The following is a 22,890-nucleotide window of genomic DNA, read 5'->3' on the forward strand; positions in this document are numbered from 1 at the left end:
TTATGACGTATCCACGATTGAAAATTAATATTTTTACTTTTGAAATTTAAGATTGTTCAAATCAAATCACCCATTTACCGTTTTTCCTTGATTCAGGAATGAGACCTGTTTTAACCCCTTCCCTGTCAGGGATGTTGACAGATGATCTCATTGGTGATAGGTCATGTGTTGTACATAAGGAGAAATGTCTGTTTATTGTATATACGGAGGAAATTCAAGTATTGATTGTGTGAAGGGAGGCTGAAACTGACCCTTTTGGTGTTCCTTTTGAAGTCTGTTGATGTTATGGATTGGGTTTGGAATTTTGCCCCTTAGACAATTTCTGTGTGTTGTCATTTTCTTGTTTGTTAGTTTTGCTCTCAACATTTCTCATACAGGTCTTCATAAACTCTCAAAAAATGTTGCCAATAAAAGGAGTTTATTGCTCTTGTCATAATGAAAATGATTTGCCAGACTGCTATAATGTCACCCAATCATTTGTACTGTTATTGAACAACAGATCACCCAGCTTACTCAAACTGCCATCAGACTATCCATTTACTTTCATTATTACTGTCATGCTATTCACACATTCATATCTATATAGGTGTTTCAAATGGGCTTTTATAAAAAATATATAGCTCTTACTGTACCTGACTTTCAAATGTCACCCCATGATAGTGGAGTGCTTTAATTTATTTCCATAGAAGACATTGTAACTCATATCTGCAGCAACTGAGGGAGCATCAGTGACAAGAAGCAGGTTATGTTTGTTTACAATATCCTGTGACATTTCACCCACTATGTCTGTTTATTCCAACATTGCATGATATCAGTTAGTCACCAAGTGCTTGCACTCCATTGGTCTTTTGCTTAGTTTTGTTATTTTCAGAAAAGAGAGAAATTAAATGTTTTGTATCTTCAGTTCCAGGCTTTTGACTGACATTTGTAAATGAGTGCAGTTTTGTTATTGCACTGTTGAGGGCAACACTCGTCTGCATGGTTTTGTGATGTGATTTCAAAATGGATTGATGTTTGATGACTGCTCATAGAAACTTGTAGATAGTTATCGTCTCAGGGAAGTTTCCATCTTCTTTCTACTGTTCTTCCATTTCCAATTGGTCCGACTTGGTAAAAGCACAATTAAGAATCTAGGCCAGTAGTTTATTCCATCAGAAGCTTCAAATATGATTTTGGTGGCCAGACATGATTTCAAATGCTGGACCTGCATATAGGCCGAGTTGTTGAACGGAGAAGAGCATACTCAAAGTAATTTCTCACTCTAACGTTTTAACCTTTTCTGACCAATAGACATATAGCACCACAAATGCTTGGTCAATGATTTTTTGTTGTTGATATTTTTCTTCGTACAGATTATTTTATTGTACTGTATGTGTGCCAGACAGAGTGATATGCTTCATGATGAATGTACATGAATAGAGATGAGGCCAGTACTAGCAGACAACATGCTTGTTTACAATGCAGTCATGAGCCTGCAATCTTCTATGGCTCATAACCCTATCATAAGAATGTATGCTATAGTTACTTTGAATAATTACCACCACAGAGCTGATGGTTTTCAGCCTCTTTTGTATTGAACTTAATGAGATCTGTGTGGTCTGTCCAGAAACAACCCCTATAGCCCCTAAACCATTTTTGTAGATCTGTTTCTGGACAGGACTGTAGCCAATCCTACCAGTCAATGTAGGTCAAACATGAAAAGCTTTGCTCATTATCAAAACTGAAATACATTTAAAGAACTTCAGAATTTGTATGATTCAAAATGTGTTTGTTTTTGTCATATTTTGGAAGGACAAGGTCAGAAGCCAGTTTCTCCCCACAAAATATGTTTAAGGTTCTTTAGGTGATTGTTTTACTCAAAATTGATTTCCGGATCAGATTTTTCTTACACTTTAAGAAAGTTTCTTATAGCTATTGAAATAATCAAGTTGTGTTGTACCCTGTCTGATGTGATTGTGTTACATTTGTAAATATTTATTAACATCCCTTTTCATTAAAGTTGTTTCAAATCAAATCAAATTGTATTTGTCACATGCACCAAATACAACAGGTATAGACCTTACAGTGAAATTCTTACTTACAAGCACTTAACCAACAATGCAGTTTTAAGAAAAATACCTAGGTACGGTACAGAGTCAATGTGCGGGGGCACCGGTAGGTCGAGGTAATTGAGGTAATATGTACATGTAGGTAGTTATTAAAGTGACTATGCATTTCTATAAATCCCTTAGACAAGATTGTCACAACTGACTCGTGAAAATTACTGTTATCGCTCAACATCAGGCTCCTGGTGAGGCCTATCTTTTTGAAGAAAGAGAAAGACCTAGGACTTTTGTGAGCTAGATTTGAAATTAAATGTTTCTAGCTAAGACAAAACATGTTGGGAATAGATACTATAGTGCACCGGTTGCACACATCTTTCTTGTTACAGTCAGAAAGCAATATAGGTGCAGTATAAACAATCTTTGGTATTGTGACATTCTAGTTTATGAATGGTAAAGGTCACGTGACCATTGACACAAATGTGTGTCATGTCGTGATGTGTCCCATCCCCCAATGTAAATTGTGCAGCATTGACTTTGTTGACCCCCTCCCCACAGCTTTAAGCTTCAACAGAAAAGGAGTTCTGGTTGGAAATATAACATATTTGTGATATATACTATTTGCCGTTGCAAAAGGACGGTGCACAATAAGAGCGAAATACTGTATATCAATGGTGATAAATGAGAGGGAAAACTTGAAAACGCTTACAAATGAAGGGGAGGTGCCATTTTATCACCGTGGTAACTGTGATGACGTATGACGGAAAGCTCTCCCAATCAGAGAGACCTCCCCTATAGAATGAAAAGATGCCATCTAGTCTACGCCTCAGCCATTGTATTTCGCCGTTGTCTGTATTCAGTGGTGTGCTGTTACACAGTAATTTCGTCGATTTTAATAAACGCAGATTTTAGCCATCCAGCTGAATTTATCAAAACCTAGCCTGCACACGGATTGTAAAGAAGATATTTACAAAAAATAAGATTTTTTGGGCTTACGCGATATTAAAATTAGCAGCTAGCTACTTTTGTTGTTTATTTCCCCCAAAAACCTTTGTTATTAAACCAATAGGCTTTTCTCCACGGATCCGGTTTCTATTTAGATGGCAAGCTTCCCAGATTCTGTAAATGAAAATGAAATAGGTAAGTTGAGATTCTTTTTACTATCTTGCTCTGTTGTGTTTGGGGGAGGGGTTGACAACGTTTGAATATTCAGCTAGCTAGTTAATATGTATAACCTAGCTACTATTTTACACCTTTTATCTGTCGATGACGCCATAAGTAGTCTTACTTTATTTATTTTTATAGGTCAAGTCGTTTCTTCCATAACCTATATCATTTTAACTAGAGACTCGCACACCAACCGCCTGTCCCATATTCACCATGCCTCCATTGATTATACTCAGTGGCCCCACACCAAAGACAGTATGGTAGAAACTTTGTGCCCACCCACAGCGCGAGGGTCGGCACACTTTGTTTTCCATGTCCTTCTGTGGTGGTGGTAACTACGTTTCTGCAGTATGACTCATTCCTCACTAGTCGGGGGAGCGCACTGATATCTCACGTACGCTAGATGTTTTATAAAACGGGTGTTTTGATGCAACACTGTTGCGTAAAAACCCATGGTATATATGTTGTCTCATATGGCCAACCATATGTTTATGGTATCCAGTTAAAATGCGTTACTTAGGCTAATAATATGTTGTGTTTTATAGCCAACTTCATTCTCATTCGTTTACATTTCTAATGACGTCAAATAACAAAACGGTCTTGACTCTCAGAATCTCCCAGTAAAAATAATTTTAGGCATCTGTTCTGACATTGAACATTCATATCCAACTACACCAGAGGTCAGTTTGGCCTGGTGGAACCAGCCTGATCCGTGTTCATTTTATTTCACTATGAAGTGAAATAGATTGATGAATGCAGTGACCAGGCTGGTGTAATAGAATGATAAACAGCGTTCAGGCTGGTTCCAACAGGCTATGGTCAGTTGGGCCTGAAGCATATTTTCTACACTGTCATTCAGATGTTGCTCACAAGCACCATGTCATTATGTTATTTGTGCTTTCAATCCTAGACTGGTCTCTTGTTTCTGTTTCCAGGTAAGGCTAAGTTCATCGGTGAACTCTTAGTGCCTGTTGCTCCCTTTGACCAGAAGTCCGGGCGAGAGACCTGGACTGTAGCCTTTGCACCTGATGGTTCCTACTTCGCTTGGTCTCAAGGGCATCGCATCGTGAGGCTTGTTCCCTGGTCAAAATGTCTGAAGAATTTGTAAGTACCTGTACTAGGTCTAACCACAGAAAACAAATGGTTAGGCCCTATAAAGGTCTGTTTACATTTTGAGGGATGCCTATAGAGGCAACAATTCCTTTTGAGTTTTGAAATTCAACAATGATGTTTCAAGTTTCTGAATATCTTAACTCATTTGTCTGTGCAATGAATGCACTGATTGATGTGGAGTCCTATTTGGCAGAGACAGCAGTAGAGGGCAGGGGAGCAAGAGAGACAGTGAATGTGGCATGTGCTGGTGTGTTGCTGGTGCCCACTGGGTATTCGTTTGGCGGCTGCACTACCTGTTACATTATCTGGTGTTTTTAAGGCCCTTTCAGCGCTCCTCCACTCCACAGGTCGCACTGATACATCTCACCTGACTGCACACTTACAAAGGCCACTGCAGGGTGAAACAGGGTTTGGAAAACTCCCATTGTAGCCCAAACAATCGTGTTCATGCCCCTCAACAGACTGATCCTTTATTGATATTTCTCTTCAGAATTACATCTTTTTAGTTATTGTTGCTTCCTGTCTCCTAGTGTTTCTTACAATATGTACTTTTGTTTTTGCTTGAATATCTTAACTTTGTTCTGTACTAGATTCTACTTTTTTTTAAGCAACAGCTGATTGTTGATAATGTAGAGTGGACTTTCATTAATGAGGATTTTTGGGTAAACCAAGTTAGAGGAAAGAGCACTGCTTCTTGTTATTCAGGAGTGGAAATATACTCAAGGGCCTTGCGTTATTATTTTGGCACGTTACAAAAGCTGCTTTAGAATGCAGTCAAACTTGTACAAAGGCGGTCTTGTCTTTGGCAAGAGAAAGCAAAACATAGCAGCTTAGGGTTTTATTACTATGTCCTTATGTTGTAAAATAATGTAAGGTTTACTGCCATGAAGTCAACTTCTACATTTCCGCCTGTAAACCCTTCTGTAAACAATGACACATCAAATCAATACTAAAACAAGGTTGAGGGTTGTAAATGCACTTTGACATTATTTCATGGCTACAGCCTATTTCCTTTTTAAGTCGAGTCATAGGCCTAGGTAGCCGGGCTGACGTGGCTCACATGGTCAGAGATGTAGCGCTGACATACTGGTGTGGAGAGGAGGCTGTTGTGAATGCAGTATTTGCGCAGAGTTGTGCTTAATTCTTGCTGAGTTTTGATTGGTTCTCTGACGTTTGTTTGGGTTGATACCTCGCATTGTTTGGGTTTGAAAATCTAACAGTTGTATTAGAAGGGGGTGGGCGCTCAGGGACTGTAGGTGGCTTTCCATGTGGGTGTTTGAGTGAGAAAGACACAGAGGAGAACAAATCATTTAAAAAGCACAGCCCCCATTATTGACGCATCGTGCTGACAACATCAACATAGCTTTTCCAGACTCTGAAGTCAGGAGGACTTTGAGTTAGGTGTCAGCCAGACTAAATCATAGGTGCATCCAATCTGATTTCTAATATCCACAACATTCTATAACAACACCACAGAACTTGAAATTCATTCTAGATTCTGATAGTCCAAATTGTTGTTTAGTTCTATGCCAGAATGGTTTAGGCAAGTCCTGTCTAATGGCGAGATATTGTTAGAAATTGAAAACCGGCCAAGGTGTGCAAGATGCAAAATATAAGACCAACAACTTATATATTTCAAGGTTTAATAGACAAAGATATGCATATGAGAGAAACAGACCCGTTCCTCTGACAGCCTTTCTCAGACTTTCGGACCAGCAAGGCATGGCCTTCTTCCTCTGGTGACCGCTTTGGTAAAAAAATTATGAACAGTTCCTTTTTCTTTATAAAAACACATTGTATTTCATTTATTTTTTACTTTACACTAAATTGAATGAATTACATATTTACTTGGCTTTCTTCATGGTTTGTCTGTGTCTCTCTCTCTGTGCTTTCATAATGGGCTTTCTTCATGGTTTGTCTCTGTCTGTGTCTCTCTCTCTGTGCTTTCGTAATGGGCTTTCTTCATGGTTTGTCTGTGTCTCTCTCTCTCTGTGCTTTCGTAATGGGCTTTCTTCATGGTTTGTCTCTGTCTGTGTCTCTCTCTCTCTGTGCTTTCGTAATTGGCTTTCTTCTGGGGCTGCCTGTCTATAATTGACAAAATAATAAAAATATAATTTAGGCATTACACAATCACATTACCTGTGCTGTCAATAAAAACAATTTAACAACAATCTGTTATTTGTTTATAAAATCTTTCATTCTATTGATATACATATGTAACGGATGTGAAATGGCTAGCTAGTTAGCGGGTACGCGCTAGTAGCGTTTCAATCAGTTACGTCTCTTGCTCTGAAACCTAGATGTAGTGTTGCCCCTTGCTCTGCAAGGGCCGCGGCTTTTGTGGAGCGATGGATAACGATGCTTCGTGGGTGACTGTTGTTGATGTGTGCAGAGGGTCCCTGGTTCGCGCCCGAGGTCGGGGCGAGGGGACGGTCTAAAGTTATACTGTTACACATACATACAATATAATATTTAAAAAATAGAATAGCACAAGATGTTTGACTCACCCAATCATTGAGACGGGTGTGCCTGTCTCTTGGACACCCAACAGATCAAACCTCAGAGGGAAGAACCTTAGATCTGCAGGTAGTCTAGCGGTTAAGTGCGTTGGGCCAGTAACTGAAAGGTCACTGGTTCAAATCCCCAAGCCTACTAGGTGAAAAATCTCTGTGCCCTTGAGCAAGGCACTTAACCTTAATTGTTAATGTACGTCGCTCTGGATAAGAGCGTCTGCTAATTGACTAAAATGTAAGAAGGAGAGGGACAATCAAGGTGTTTTTTAAAGTCAGTCTACTGCCATATTTAGATTTTCTTGCAGCAAGAGCGGAGAAGCTAGTGTCCCGCTTCCTTTTTATCCACGGCAAACTTTAACAGCAGTCTAGTCTGTACAGAGCTCGATTTATAATGGTCTGGTCGTAATCCATGACCTGTTATTCTGAACGAATAGGCCTACATATTTCACTTGCAGCTGTATTCTGAGGCAACTCTTTGCAACAAATAAATTCTTAATTCATTTGGAACGTATTCAGGCCCCATGACATTTTCCATGTTTTGTTATGTTACAGCCTTATTCTAAAATTAGGGATGCACGATATATCGGTGAACATATCGGAATCGGCCGATATTAGCTAAAAATGGCAACATCGGTATCGGCCCGATGTCTTGTTTAACGGCGGCGTTAAAAAGCGATGTCAAAGCTACCGTGCATACCTATATACCGTTGGTACACGACGTAATGACGCCACATAAAATTTTGCGCTACATGTGCAACACAGCATTCCTAACCTAGCCCACAATGTCTGCTGTTGCGATCGAGCAGTCAACAAGTCATTTGAAAGAGTAAGAAAATTTCAGCGAGACGACTCAAAGGCGAAATCCATTAAAGCCAAGACAATGGAATTCATTGCACTTGACAATCAACCGTTGTCTTTCGTGGGTGATGTTGGCTTTCGCCGACTGGTTGAGCACCGGTACACACTAACAAGTGTGCTATTTTTCAGATGTTGCCCTTCCAGGGTTACACAGTAATACCGTCACTGCTATTAGCTTCACCACATACATACTATGGAACTCCGTTTGGGTCTTTGCGTGTCAAAAAATATACAGTAGCACCGTCAAAGCTGTACAAAAAAAGTCTGCAAACACCGGTCACAAACGATGTGTTTACAATACCGCGTTGGTAGTAAAGCATAATTTAAGCACAAAGCTAACATTATAAGCAGCTGGCTAGCTTCATCTGGCTAGTAAGGCTTGACCGGACCGGGTTGTGTTGTGAAGCTAGCCACAATAAGGATTAGGCAAAATAGTGTCATTTGCGGTTTGCCTTCAAAATAAAATTGTCATTGACAGTGATGCAAATGAATACAAATAGCAGAATTATGCCATACTTTTATTTTGAAGGCTAACTGAAAATTCCACTGGTGGCTAATCCTTATTGTGACTAGCTTCACATAGATGGGTCTGACCACCGTTAATCAAATAAGAACTGTCTTATAAATTAGGGTTATTTTAGATGATGACACCTAGCTATATAGTTAGCTAGCTATAGTTATGTCGTTTTGCTATGTTTTTGGGGAAGAACATTGTTTGCATCCATGAGCTAGCTTGCTTTTTTTTATGACCAGCACTGTAGGTGCGCGAGACAACTTTACCAGCATCATAGCATACGTATCGATGAATCGTTGTGACATATGAAATACGAGTGATAGTGTAATCAATGTGTAATAACTACATAAAAAATGTATGAACGCGTTAAATTATTATGTGACGTGCAGTCATATTCAGGTCCTGATTGGTCAATGGGCTTATTTGACGTGTATATTTTTGGACACGCAAAGACCCAAACGGCATTCCATAGAAATCCTGGTTCAGAATGAAACGACTGAACAAATTAACCACGAAACAGCACAGAAAGTAAGTGAAAGAAATAGGTTTTGATTATGTTTTACTGGTAATGGGGACATGCGTAAATGCCAACAAAATAACTTTTGGGTCAGTGTGTGTGTAACCTTTTATTTAACTAGCCAAGTCAGTTAAGAACAAATTGTTATTTACGGTGACGCCCTGGATGACGCTGTGCCAATTGTGCCCTGCCCTATGGGACTCCCAATCATGGCCGGATGTGATACAGCCTGGATTCGAACCAGGGACTGTAGTGACACCTCTTGCACTGAGATGCAGTGCCTTAGACCGCTGCGTTCATGTGTGTGTTAACTATTTAACTGTACTAGAATGCTTAAAAGGCCGCAAAAATGTTGAATATCGGTATCGGCCAAAAATGTAATGTCGGTGCATCACTATCTAAAATGAATTAAATAAAATGTTCCTTCATCAATCTACACACAATCTCCCGTAATGACAAAGCAAAAACAGCTTCCTAGAATTTTAGCAAATTTATTAAAAATAAAAAACAGTTACCTTGTTCACGTAGGTATTTAGAACTTTTGATATGAGACTCGAAATTGAGCTCAGGTGCATCCTGTTTCCATTGATCATTCTTGAGATGTTTCTATAACTTGATTGGTCGAAGGAATTGTCCATAGAGCTCCGAGACAGGATTGTGTCGAGGCACAGATCTGGGGAAGGGTACCAAAAATGTTCTGCAGCATTGAAGGTCCCCAAGAACACAGTGGCCTCCATCATTCTTAAATGGAAGATGTTTGGAACCACCAAGTCTTTTCCTAGAGCTGGCCGCCCGGGCAAACTGAGCAATCAGGTGAGAAGGTCCTTTTTCAGGGAGGTGACCGAGGACCAGATGGTCACTCTGACAGAGCTCCAGAGTTCCTCTGCGGAGATGGGAGAACCTTCCAGAAGGACAACCATCACTGCAGCACTCGACCAATTAGGCCTTTATGGTAGAGTGGCTAGACAGAAGCCACTCCTCAGTAAACTCGTTGGCCTGAATGCCAAGCATCACGTCTGGAGGAAACCTGGCACCATGGTGGCAGTATGGTACCATGGTGGCAGTATGGTATCATGCTGCGGGGAGGTTTTTCAGCGGCAGGGACTGGGAGACTAGTCAGGATCGAGGGAAAGATGAATGGAACAGAGATCTGTGATGAAAACCTGCTCGGGACCTTCGACTGTTCACCTTCCAACAGGACAACGGCCCTAAGCACACAGCCAAGACAACGCAGGAGTGGCTTTGGAACAAGTCTCTGAATGTCCATGAGTGGCCCAGCCAGAGCTCGGATTTGAATTTGATGAAACATCTCTGGAGAGACCTGAAAATAGCTGTGCAGCGACGCTCCCCATCCAACCTGACAGAGCTTGAGAGGGTCTACAGAGAAGATTGGGAGAAACTCCCCAAATACAGGTGTGCCAAGCTTGTATCATACCCAGGAAGACTTGAGGCTGTAATTGCTGCCAAAGGTGCTTCAACAAAGTACTGCTCAGAGTCTGAATACTTATGCAAATGTTATATTTCCATTAAAAAAAATATATATATCCTGTTTGTGCTTTGTCATTATAGGTTATTGTGTGTAGATTGAGGGGGGGAACTATATCATCTATTTTAGAATAAGCCTGTAACTTAACAATGTGGAAAAAGTCAAGGCGTCTGAATACTTTCCGAATTCGCTGTCTCCTGTCTTCAACCTAGACTGCCGTATGCATAGTTCAGCCCATTGTGCAAATAGGCCTATAGCAAGTATTTATTTAATTCAAATATTCTGCGTACTGGCAAGCATTCCTCCACAGACCAGGGTTTGAGAAAGGCTGTTCTAAGAAGTCAGCAGCAAATCTCTCTCCCTCCAGTGGGGAGTGCAGAGCTAAATACTCCTCATAATATCGTTCTAAACAATATGATGAAACTTATGGAACATGTTAGCCAACCGTCTCACCACTTAGACTGCATGTATCACTCAGTGCTCTCCTCCTGAATGTGCATTGTGTTTTTTAGCTGTTTGGCACCTGGATCAATTTACTTCAGGTTTGTTACATTAAAAAGTTATGTGATCATCGCACTGTAGGCCTACCTGTAACTCTCCTTTCCCTCCATTGCCATCATTTCCCTGTCCTCAATTTCTGTTCCTTTTCTTTCTCTGAACTCTCCATCTCGCTCCCCATCTTTCCACATTACCCCTCTCTTTCTATCCCACTCTCCAGCAGTGGGGAAGGCTCCAACAGAGCAGGCCCTCGGCGTTTGTCACGGCAGAACAGCGAGGGGGGAACAGTGGTGCCAGTGGGCGAGCCCAGGGAGCATACCATCGACTGCGGTGACATCGTGTGGGGCCTGGCCTTCGGCTCGTCAGTGCCAGAGAAGCAGAGTCGCTGCGTCAACATCGAGTGGCACCGTTTCAAGTTCGGTCAGGACCAGCTGCTGCTTGCCACGGGCCTCAACAACGGACGCATCAAGATCTGGGACGTCTATACCGGTGAGAACCTGATTAAACATCACAACCAGCTATACTCTTCTGTTTTCACAGTGCATCATTCCTAGTGCCATGTACCAATGCAAGTTATAGAATCAGCATGCCTGTTCTCAGTAGAGAGAAAGTTGAAGCCTCATAGGTGGGTTTATCGGACCAACTTTCGCCACACAAATCCTGGCCTATGTTTTCATTCCAGAAAGTCCACCTAGCCCTTCTGCCTTTGTTCACTTTCTCACAGATCTTATATTTGAAAGCAGCACGGCCAAAATTTGGTGGGGCTGTTTACACCTATGTGAAGGGGAGAGGACATGATATCTCTTGCCTGGAGCTCAACTGGTGCTAGCTCGCCAGTCGTGTCCTAAATGGAATTAAGGGTTTTATAATATCACTGGCTGTGCTGTGTTTCCCCTAGTATTCTTTTCAGCAGCAGTGTTGGGGGGGGGGGGGTCAGGTACTCCTGTGATATTTTTTCCTGTAGAATGACTGAGGTCACTGCTGGTGACTTTTTAAAATTACATTGTACTCCAAAATGAACGAAAATTTAATTATGTCAGGATCTGAAATATAATTTCCCCTTCAAAAGCATTAGAACCTATAACCCAAGTGAGCGGCATAGCGGCTTTAAATAAATATTTACCTAATTGGAAAACCCCCAAAAGACTTTGATTGCATTAAATGCTACACATATATACTTTAACTTGTCACTCTAGGGTTTTTTCTTTATCAAAATTGGGCTTATTATTTAGAGGCCCCCTTCTTGGACGCAGATAGATGTTTTTTCTGTTTTTAAGGGCATTTCCTGCAATTATACACATTTTGCCATGGACAGAGAGAACATTTGAAAAAGAAAATTAAAGCTACTTTTCTGAATTTCTACACTCATTGCGCTGAGAAAAAATAGCAGTTTTAAAGCTACTTTCCTGCAATTCTTCATGTTTTGCTCTGGTTTATGTTGTGTTCTTATGCTATCTGAAGGACTCAAACATAACAAAGTCAGTGAGGCCCCCATGCCATGATATGTATTTTTATTTTGGTGATTCTAGGTTCTCAAAGATTATATTATTTTTATCCATGATCTTTTCTACATACTTTTTGAAGTGGTCGGCAACGATTTAAATGAATATGTGGGAAACGCTGGGGATCATATGCATGATTGCTGTTACATCAACCCATTGCACAGATGCAGGATTTTTTGGTAATCTTTTAAGCAGCCTGTCATTAAAGAGAGTAGATGTAACCCTATCCCAGTAGGGTTACCTAAGCCTTCCTGATGCACACAGGGCTATAAAATGAGTTCTAATAGAACAGCCAAGAGAATGCTCATTGTTCTGTTCCAGATGGGAAACGTGGTTGCCATTGCCTTCTACCCATCACGTCATCTACACACCCACTTCTAGCTGGCATCCTGTTTTATGGTCTGTGTGTTGGAGACAGTCAGTGGGTTATATAACGTGTTGACGTTCGTTTTAGCCCTGCTGGTTGTTTGCTTGCGCCTCCTGTCCTGCTCCCAGGTTTTTTTTACTGACAAACCTGATTGATGATGTTTGCCCACGGACCCTCTCTTGTTGCTGCCAACACAGTGCTGACGCCCCAACCCTGCCAGGCTCCCTGCTCTCCTAGACACATTAGTTCTCTCTCTCTCTCACACATCTACATACAGGGCCCTTTAAACCTGCCTTTGAAAATGTAGCTACCAGAAACACTGTATATGTTAATGCCTACGTATGTACAAAGGACAAATAGAATGCCCTAGTCAAAGTATTTGGCCAACATCTGTGTGGATAAATAGTCATCTCCACAGAGTATGACTTGATTGGTGGGAGGTTGTGTACTGGAATACCACCATGACAGCCAATGATTTACAGTTAACCGCTAGCTGTGCTGTGTTGCAAGTGGGTGGAGATATAGTTGTCAGGGGCCGGTCCAAGAGCCATGTTGCCATTTTCTGCTGTGCTGATGAGCTTCTGTATCTGGGCTACTGTGGTCTGGTGTGAGTCATGACTTTAAAAATAAAAGATGGATAGATTATCATTTTTTTTTTTAGGAATGTCCCAACTCACACCAGACCACAGTATCCCAGGATTTAATAGTTTGTGTTTTCCCCTCTGGCCCACTATGGAGGACAGGAAACAAAGCCTAGAGACCATAGACAATCAGGGGATAAAGTGAACTGGAGATCTGGATTGATGTCAATGTCACACGTACAAAGGTTTTTCTTCGTTTTTGTGTTTAAAAAATAGTAATAAAAATATATATATATATATTCCCCAAACCCCACCACCCCTCCCCCAATTGGAGTAAACTAATCAAAAACAATTAGGGTGTTATTGTGATAACTATTATTATACCCCAATTAGGAGTCAGCTGACTGTTGGCAAACTATTTGAGAATAACTACTGTAATTGAGTCCCATCCTCCCCTCAATGGAACCAGTGTTGGGACTGCGTATCAGAAAGCAACAAATTGCCGGGATTAAGTCTGGATTACTTTGATTGCACTTATTCGATGTCAGTCTACCCAGAAGGTATTCCATGCCACTCTGACTGTCAACACCAGGCCCAGCCTTTGAAATAGAGCTCTCCAGGGCTTTACCTCGTCAGATTGAGAGAAGAAAGCCCAGTCGGTGGATCTAGTAGTTACATGGAGATTTCATTTGTGACAGCCCTCTTTCTTTTCCCCTCTTAAATTCTTCTTTCTTTTCTCTACTCAATCTCTACTCTCTAAAAAAATGTATATATAAATTCTGTGCCTCTATGTAAACTGACAGCGCTCTCGTTACTTTTCACATGGGTGAGGAACCCACACTCATTTATCTAATTTAGTTTTATTATTAACTCTGGGGTTGTTTGCCTTCACAGGAAAGCTGTTGCTGAATCTCATGGACCATACAGATATAGTGCGAGACCTGACTTTCGCCCCTGACGGCAGCCTCATGCTGGTATCGGCATCCAGAGACAAAACCCTGAGGGTCTGGGACCTGAAAGATGACGGTAAGAACACTGAGTCCTGAGGAACATCTTTTGATTTAGCTTGAGTCCGTTTTATTATCTTGGAACTGAAACAGTTTTTCATGGTTATTTACATGGCTTTGTACAGCTGTGCAATCAAGCCACACTGATACATGCAGATGTCGTTTTTGAGTGTTGAGCTAATACACATCCACAAACATGAAGCTGAAGAAGTAGGTAGCATGTGATGAGTTGCCTTTGTTCCTGTGGAATGTGGGATTTGCTACTGCTGCTGACGGTTCCACCTTGAAAGGCCCCACCCCCTGCATGCATTCTAAGCTCACATGAACAAAGAATAGTGTTACAATTGGGCCCAGGTCCAAGAGTAGGCTATTCTTTTCTTCTGAAATAGACTACATGTTCTTATGTTTCTTTACACTTGTCTAAAATAATGGATTTATTGTGATGGTGTGGGCTATATTACATGGATTTATTAGACTTTTAAAAACGTAGATGTTCCAACGGTCTACATCAGTGGCTTGCTTGTAGGCTATGCATGAAAGCCAGGAGATTCTAAATGTGTGTTTGAATTCATGGTCAATTACCGCAAGACCAGCAGTTATTTGCTTGACAATCTTCGTCTGACAGAATTTCATGACCGTCAAAGCCCTAGTTAAGCCCATTTAATTAAAAAAGCCAAATTATCCCTATTGAAATTTTGCAGAAAATCCTGTAAACTGTTGAAACATAATCAGCAGAGTTTTGTTACACTGTTACTTCATCACAATCATTTCTTAAGCAAATCATTTGTGTGGAGTTTTCCATCATGTACACGTCATAACCAGCTGTGATTCTGTGTTGTAGGTAACATGGTGAAAGTGTTGCGGAGTCATCAGAACTGGGTCTATTGCAGCGCATTCTCACCAGACTCCTCAGTCCTCTGCTCTGTTGGAGCCGGTAAATCGGTACGTACACCTGTTCCCCTTTCTCTCCTTTTTGAGAACTGCTACTCTGTGTGCTATTGCTTGTGTCTAGTTATGCTCAATGACCTACCAATGAAACACTCCCACCTTCCCCCGTCCCGTCAACTGAGTCTTGACCGTTATGCTTGGTGTCATAGTTCAACAACCCTGGCTGGAGTTCGGTTTGGCTTTGTTTGAAGTTGAAACATATTTGATATTCTAATATGCATGTAGATTAAACAAATGATCACACACATTTGTAATAGTTCCAGTATTTGTCCTCGATCTACAATCTAAACAATTCACTTGATGTTTTAGAGTGGGGGATACAGATTGCTATGCTTTATTTAATGACCTTTTAACCTCAATGCAGACCAAAATCATTCAAAGAAATGTTCTAAAGATTTTTGGATTCCCTTTTTGATACATTCTACCTTAGTAAGGAGAAAATTAGATGGTTAAGTGGCGTAGTCCCCAAGATGGCTGCCCAGCCAGTGAGGGATCGGACCCCTATGACTTCAGTCACAGATACACTTTGCAACAACCGCATCAACATGTTAGTAGTTAGTTACTGTAGCCAGCTCCATCCTCCTTGTGCAGGGTGCAGCTAGATTGTTGTTAGGCTGTGTGTCCATAAGTGTCTTGCTTTCCCTGTCACAGGTGGCAGGTGTGTGAGTGTTTTTGAAGGGAGGGAGCGCCGCGCTGACATAAAGCAGCCGGTGCAGACCGCTGGCTGGTGGCACCAGTGCCACTACTACTGCCGGGCTGGGACGCACTGTGCCCCTGCCCAGGGGGCAGTCTTGCACCTACCTGACCGCAAGGTCTCCCATACGTAGGTGCTGCTGTCTCCATGTTTGTCTACTTCCGCTGTCGCAGTTCCTCCTTTTATATCAGTTATGAAACTTTGATTGTAAATGGCAGTAAAGTAAAACCTTTCCCACCCACACAGTCCCTTACCCCTCTCCTTCACCTCCTACTGTCCCTCTCTATCCCCCCCACACACACTTAATTAGAAACCCTACCTATTATAGCACACCTTAACTGACATTGTCTGGTTTGTAGTTTTTTGTCAGTCTCGCCGCCTGCCCACAGTCTCTAACTTGTATGAATTACATTGTTTATTTGTCTCTCCATAATGAGGCTCTTAGCATCAGTTATTGTAGTTTGATAGCCTTAGTTCTCCCTCGTCCTCCTGACTTCTCTCCTGTGGCCCACATTTAAGGGCCAGTCAGCACACCCGTCTGTGTTGTGGCCGCACCGCTCCTTTTGTAATGGAGTTAGTTTGCAGGGGTCAGGTCATTGTTGGCGTAAATGAGAATTGAAAGGACTCTTTGTGGCTCCGCAGACTGCCTTCATCCCCATAAATGTCCGCCTTTGTCCCAAACACTCTACCAAAATTAACATGGACAATGTTGGAGTCAAAAAAACATGATGTAAGTTATTGGATTCCCTGTTGCCTCATAATTGGCCAAAGGACTGTATTTTCCTCTTTCGGCTCCCCCACGGAAATGTCCCACTTTGATTAGCATTCACATGTTTTTCTGTTAAAACAGAGGGAGAGAACCATAGTGGGAAAGGAAGAACAGTCTCTCATACAGTGTGACTGAACTTACACACACTCGTCTTAGCACTGAAAACCAATCCTCACCCAACATTCTAATAAAACTGCCAATACATTCGAATTGTACTCTGAATTGCTTGAACAGAAATGTTTAAAAAGAACTGAGCCTCACTAAAAAGATCACAGAAAACAAGAGGCAACTGTAACTGTCTGCCATTTTGGAGCAGATTTTCCTCATACAGCCACTGGCAGCTGTATGTCGTATAAACTGTAGAGCGGTGCAGCTTGCCTAAAATGCAGGCAGTAGCCTCATGAGTTGGATTCCTTTCATTTCACACTAACGCTAGAGGAGGGAGTAGGAGAATATGAACTGAAGTAGCCCCCAGAAACCATTGACTTGATTGTGGAATGGCATTCATCTACTTAAGTGGAAATGTTGCACCTTTGCTCAAGTGCAATGTTTGCAGAACTCCTTGTTATGTTTTGAATAGGCCTATACAATCTTGTTTTGGTTCTAAAAGTTACAAAGAAATTCAACATCACTGTTAAAGCCTCCTATAGAATTTAAGTTTAATTAGATCTGTTCTGATGAATTTAAAGTTTTAACAAACGACAAGGCATATTCCTCTTGAGCAGGCATTACATTGCGCTGGAGCAAAGGATCGTTCAAACCCATGTGGCTGACTGTTGAAAACTGTGTGCAGATGTTGCAAATATGTGTGTCCAAAGGCGTCAACCTTTTGGCCATCAAATGTTTTTTTCTCTTGCAGTATGTCTCTTCGTAGGCTTCCGCCGGAGGTGCGAGCCTATTGTAATCACAGTGAACTAAAACTCAAAGGGGAAACCAGTGGAGTAACATTATGTTACCTTAAGTTACTACTTGTTTTATTTTTTATTTTATTTTTTTATTTTATTTTAATTGTAATTAGATATTAATATGTTTAAATGCTAGCCTAGGTCATAGAAATTACAATTTATATGGAGCACAATTTTAGCAGCTATGTTAAGAAACCAGATGTGCAGTGACATGCATTTTGTAACATAACATAGAATTGCTGCTTGAGTAGCATGTGATTTATTTTGTGCATTGTTTGGTCTGTAGTTCAACACATAAGCCATAAAATGACACTGAGCATACAATGATTTTTCTGTTTATTTCTTGCTTTATTTTTCTTGGCTTAATTTAATTACTTGTAATATACATTCTGTCTGTTTTGACATTTTATGCTAGTAGCTTTTAAATGCTTGTCCCTGCATGGCGTTATTCCGTGGGCTCTAACATGGACCTCTTCCTTCTGTAGGTGTTCCTTTGGGATATGGATAAATATTCCCTGATCCGGAAGCTGGAGGGTCACCATAACGACGTGGTGTCCTGTGAGTTCTCTCCCGACGGAGCCTTGCTCGCCACCGCCTCCTACGACACCCGCGTCATCATCTGGGACCCCCACATGGGCACTGTGCTGCTGGAGCTAGCGTAAGTCAGACACACCAGGAACTAAGGCAAAGCAAAGACACGATGTTAAGACCTTTTTGTGTCTGTTTTTTTCTCTCCTTCAGGCACCTCTTCCCCCCCCCCTCGCCCATCTTTGCTGGAGGGGCCAACGATCGCTGGGTACGCTCTGTAGCGTTCTGTCACGACGGGCGTCACATCGCCAGCATCACTGACGACCGGTAAAGAACAAAGCCTGAGACCCGTGTCTGGCGCATCAGAAGGTTCCTATAAAGAAAAGCTCAGCTTTAAAAATGGTTGAGATTCTTATAGCTAATGTCCACTTGTTCCTCTCTCTAAGGCGTTCTCTTCTACCTCAGGTGTAGAGCATGTGCGGGTGTATATTTGTGTTGGCCATAGCTGCTTCACCACACCTGTTTACGCTGTCACACTTCAGTGTACACGGTAAACTGTGTGCTCTCTCTCTGCTGATGAAAAATTGTTAGCGTTTGCTGCAGTAGCAGAGCGCTGTGAAGCAGAGAGAGAGAGAGACAAGTCTTAATGGCGTCTGAGTGAGAGCATAGCTGTTGCAGCCAGGCAGGGCCCCCTTTGCGAATTGGTCACATGACCCTCACATGACAGCCATTAATCAACCGCTGATGCCTTTTCTCCTTAGCCCCGCCCTTCCCTTCATTGGTTAGGCTGCTAAGTGTTTACCATTGAGAAGGCAGTGCTAGAGGGAGAGGAGGAACGAGCCTCACAAAATGGCGGACACCATTTTTTTTTTTTGCTCCCATGATGAGATTTTCAGATAGGATGAGGAGAACATTTGAAGTTTTATTGAATAGCGAAAATAAATGGCTTCTTTGATTTGGAATTGACTTCACACTTTTTTACTTTGAAATTACAAAACCACCTTTGAAGTGGAACAATATGAATGAATCCTACAGTTCAGTGTTCACATGGTTGTGTGTTTTTATGCTCTATTTTAGCCAGCTTGTTTAGGCCCTAGTGCAGTTCCCATGTGTTCTGTCTGACCAGCGCCCCTCTTTATTTTCTCCTTCTCTCTCTCCTACACACCTAACCCCCCCATACACACACCCACTAACTCATTCTGTCCCTCCCTCTCTCCCCCCACACACCCACTAACTCATTCTGTCCCTCCCTCTCACCCCCTCCACTACACACCCACTAACTCATTCTGTCCCTCCCTCTCTCCCCCCACACACCCACTAACTCATTCTGTCCCTCCCTCTCTCCCCCCCACACACCCACTAACTCATTCTGTCCCTCCCTCTCTCCCCCCCACACACCCACTAACTCATTCTGTCCCTCCCTCTCTCCCCCTCCACTACACACCCACTAACTCATTCTGTCCCTCCCTCTCTCCCCCCTACACACCCACTAACTCATTCTGTCCCTCCCTCTCTCCCCCCTACACACCCACTAACTCATTCTGTCCCTCCCTCTCTCCCCCCTACACACCCACTAACTCATTCTGTCCCTCTCTCTCTCCCCCCTACACACCCACTAACTCATTCTGTCCCTCTCTCCCCCCCCCCCTACACACCCACTAACTCATTCTGTCCCTCTCTCCCCCCTCCCCTACACACCCACTAACTCATTCTGTCCCTCTCTCCCCCTCCCCCACACACCCACTAAGTCGGTATGTCCCTCCCTCTCTCCCCCTCCCCCACACACAGTCGGTCTGTCCCTCTCTCCCCCCTCCCCTACACACCCACTAAGTCGGTCTGTCTCTCCCCCCTACACACCCACTAACTCATACTGTCCCTCTCTCCCCCTCCCCCCCACACCCACTAACTCATTCTGTCCCTCTCTCCCCCTCCCCTACACACCCACTAACTCATTCTGTCCCTCCCTCCCCCTCCCCCACACACTAAGTCGGTCTGTCCCTCCCTCCCCCTCCCCCACACACACCCACTAAGTCGGTCTGTCCCTCTCTCCCCCCTCCCCTACACACCCTCCCTCCCCCTCCCCCACACACTAAGTCGGTCTGTCCCTCTCCTCCCCCTCCCCCACACACTAAGTCGGTCTGTCCCTCCCTCTCTCCTCCCCTTACACGCCAACTAACTCATTCTGTCCCTCCCCCTCCCCTACACACCCACTAAGTCAGTCTGTCCCTCCCTCTCTCCTCCCCTTACACGCCAACTAACTCATTCTGTCTCTCCCCCCTCCCCTACACACCCACTAACTTGGTCTGTCCCTCCCCTACACACCCACTAAGTCAGTCTGTCCCTCCCTCTCTCCCCAGAATGGTGCGTTTCTGGGCAATTGATGAGACATCTCCCCAGGCCATCGCTCCCCTCACTAACGGCCTCTGCTGTGCATTCTCTACTGACGGGAGTTTCCTAGCAGCTGGGTGAGTCACACACACCTACACACACACTCCTACACACTTCCCTGCCACACACACCCATACCTCAGTCTGTTTACATACTGGGGGGATTAATCCTGTTTGAATCGCACAAACCCTAGTCTTTAGGCAAGTGGCAGGTGATCAATCAAGACTTTATGTACTGCCAAAAACTGGTCTTCCAGCTTTTTATTTGCATGCTGTAGGAAGCGCAGTGGCCCCTATATGTTGGTGGTTACACCCAGGCACCGGGGTCTCTTACAACAATGCTTCAACCAGTTATGTAAGGTAGACTACAGCTAGCTACCTAGTACCTACTTTTTCAGTGCTGTTGTGAGGGATAGATCGACTTGGAAATAACTCTCTCTCTCAGGTCTCGAGACGGCAGCGTGCATTTCTGGGCGTCCCCAAAGAGCATTGCCAGCCTGCAGCACCTGTGTCGCATGGCACTACGACGGGTCATGTCCACCCAGCAGGTGCAGACGCTGCCCATCCCGCCCCGCATACGCTCCTACCTGTCTTACCAAGATCTCTAGCCCTCCACATTCACCCTCACTGCCCAACACCGCATGCTGGAAACCAATGAATATTACCTTCCTAGAAAAAACACCCAGGAAAAATACCAAAAAAATAACCGAAGAGGAAAACTTGATTGACAAACTAACACCCCCATGCTGTTCTGTGACAAGACAACTTTTTGGATATTTATTTTTGTAGGTTTACTTCCGTGTGTGTGTGCCATGGCCCCCCTCAGGGAGCGTGGTTGAATGGTTAAGTTATTTCAGTGGCCTGTCTCTCTGCGAAAGATGGCCTTACCATATGTCACCTCTGGATAATTCTACATTCTTCCTCCAATAGACTTTTTGGCTGCTGATAATTGGCCTGTTGGTGGTGGAATCAATGTTGATGTGCTATCTCTCAACCTTCTCTGACTTGGAAGCGGAGAAACCATGCAACTCCACTGACTTTACTGTAAGGACTAAGGTTGCAAAATTCTGGGAACTTTCAATAAATTCCCTGGTTATCCCAAAATCCAGTTTGGAGGAACCCTGGAATCCAGAGGGAATAAGGAGGGAATCTGGAATCCTCCAACCAGGATTTTGCAACCCTACTAAAGACTGAGTGAAAGGATGGAGGGTTCGTCCCAACGCTGTGCATTATTTTCAGTGTTTCAGAGACGGACATGAAGGGTCGAGAAGTGTGTGTGTAAGCCAGGGGAGTTAAACTCATTTTGCCACGTGGGTCTTCGCCGAGGTCCGGAGGGCTGCAAGTACAATTGATTATATTTCCTCTGTCAGAATGTGTTAAAAAAAAATGTCCTCTTTCCATCGCTTTTGGAATTTTTGATTCTCCCTGACTGTCTAGCTTTCATTTCAATTGCCTTTTAGAAAGCTGGACAGAGAGGTTACAATAAATGTAGGTCCATTATCCTTTCTACAGTTTCGATTTGTTTTTGGTAATTTCATTATCAATTGAGGTTGTTTTTCCATTAAAAGCAAAAATATAAATGTTCATTTGAAAATGGTGTAAGTGAATGACTGTGCTGATAAGATTTGATCTCCTGCTGCAGCGGGCTGCTGGATCCCTCCCTCAGTTTTCTGCTACCCTAGATCTCCTCAGGTCTTAACCCTTACTCCCTCGCTTACCCAGGTCCTCAACGTGCTTTCCTTTTCACACATCCTGCCTCACTCACACCCAGGAGGGCAAAGACTGCATGTAGCCTACACTGTCTCAAAACAATAGCAACCCATGGCCTGACCTGTTTGGTTCTCATTTTTACCTGTAAAAAAATAATCTGTATAGACAATTGATTGTGTGTACTGTGTACAGTGGCTTGAGAAAGTATTCACCCCCTTGGCATTTTTCCTATTTTGTTGCCTTACAACCTGGAATTAAAATGTATTTTGGGGGGGGTTTGTATCATTTGATTTACACATGCCTACCACTTTGAAGATGCTAAATATGTTTTATTGTGAAACAAGCAATAAGACAAACAGAACTTGAGTGTGCATAACTATTCACGCCCCCAAAGACAATACTTTGTAGAGCCACCTTTTGCAGCAATTACAGCTGTAAGTCTCTTGGTATGTCTCTATAAGCTTGGCACATCTAGCCACTGGGATTTTTGCCCATTTTCAAGGCAAAACTGCTCCAGCTCCTTCAAGTTGGATGGGTTCTGCTGGTGAACAGAAATCTTTAAGTCATACCACAGATTCTCAAATGGATTGAGGTCTGGGCTTTGACTAGGCCATTCCTCTTAAACCACTCAAGTGTTGCTTTAGCAATCTGCTTAGGGTCATTGTCCTGCTGGAAGGTGAACCTCCTTCCCAGTCTCAAATCTCTGGAAGACTGAAACCGGTGTCCCTCAAGAATTTCCCTGTATTTAGTGCCATCCGTCATTCCTTCAATTCTGACCAGTTTC

At 42.9% G+C, this 22,890-nt stretch overlaps 1 protein-coding gene across 2 annotated transcripts; it reads left to right on the forward strand.

The window, feature by feature from the left end:
* Nucleotides 1-2,860: 2,860 nt before the first annotated feature.
* On the forward strand, nt 2,861-21,980 carry LOC120018121 (WD repeat and SOCS box-containing protein 1). 2 transcript variants are annotated; one of them, XM_038961122.1, is made up of 9 exons: nt 2,861-3,182; nt 4,145-4,313; nt 10,929-11,197; nt 14,053-14,184; nt 15,007-15,107; nt 17,967-18,139; nt 18,223-18,336; nt 20,367-20,474; nt 20,842-21,980. In XM_038961122.1, exons 1-9 carry the CDS (start codon nt 3,143-3,145, stop codon nt 21,002-21,004), a joined length of 1,269 nt encoding a protein of 422 aa, XP_038817050.1. In that variant the 5' UTR covers nt 2,861-3,142; the 3' UTR covers nt 21,005-21,980. The 2 variants fall into 2 exon arrangements, with proteins under 2 accessions (XP_038817050.1, XP_038817051.1); XM_038961123.1 differs by having other exon boundaries at nt 10,932-11,197.
* The last annotated feature ends 910 nt before the right edge of the window (nt 21,981-22,890 follow it).

This window comes from Salvelinus namaycush, chromosome 23, assembly GCF_016432855.1.
Source record: "Salvelinus namaycush isolate Seneca chromosome 23, SaNama_1.0, whole genome shotgun sequence".
NCBI classification, from domain to species: Eukaryota; Metazoa; Chordata; class Actinopteri; order Salmoniformes; family Salmonidae; genus Salvelinus; species Salvelinus namaycush.

Coding starts and splice junctions, on each gene's coding strand:
- LOC120018121 (XM_038961122.1), top strand. CDS start 3,143: ATGGCAAGCTTCCCAGATTCTGTAAATGAAAATGAAATAG. Junction 11,198..14,052: donor GATCTGGGACGTCTATACCG/GTGAGAACCTGA, acceptor TTGCCTTCACAG/GAAAGCTGTTGCTGAATCTC. Junction 18,140..18,222: donor ACTGTGCTGCTGGAGCTAGC/GTAAGTCAGACA, acceptor TCTCTCCTTCAG/GCACCTCTTCCCCCCCCCCT.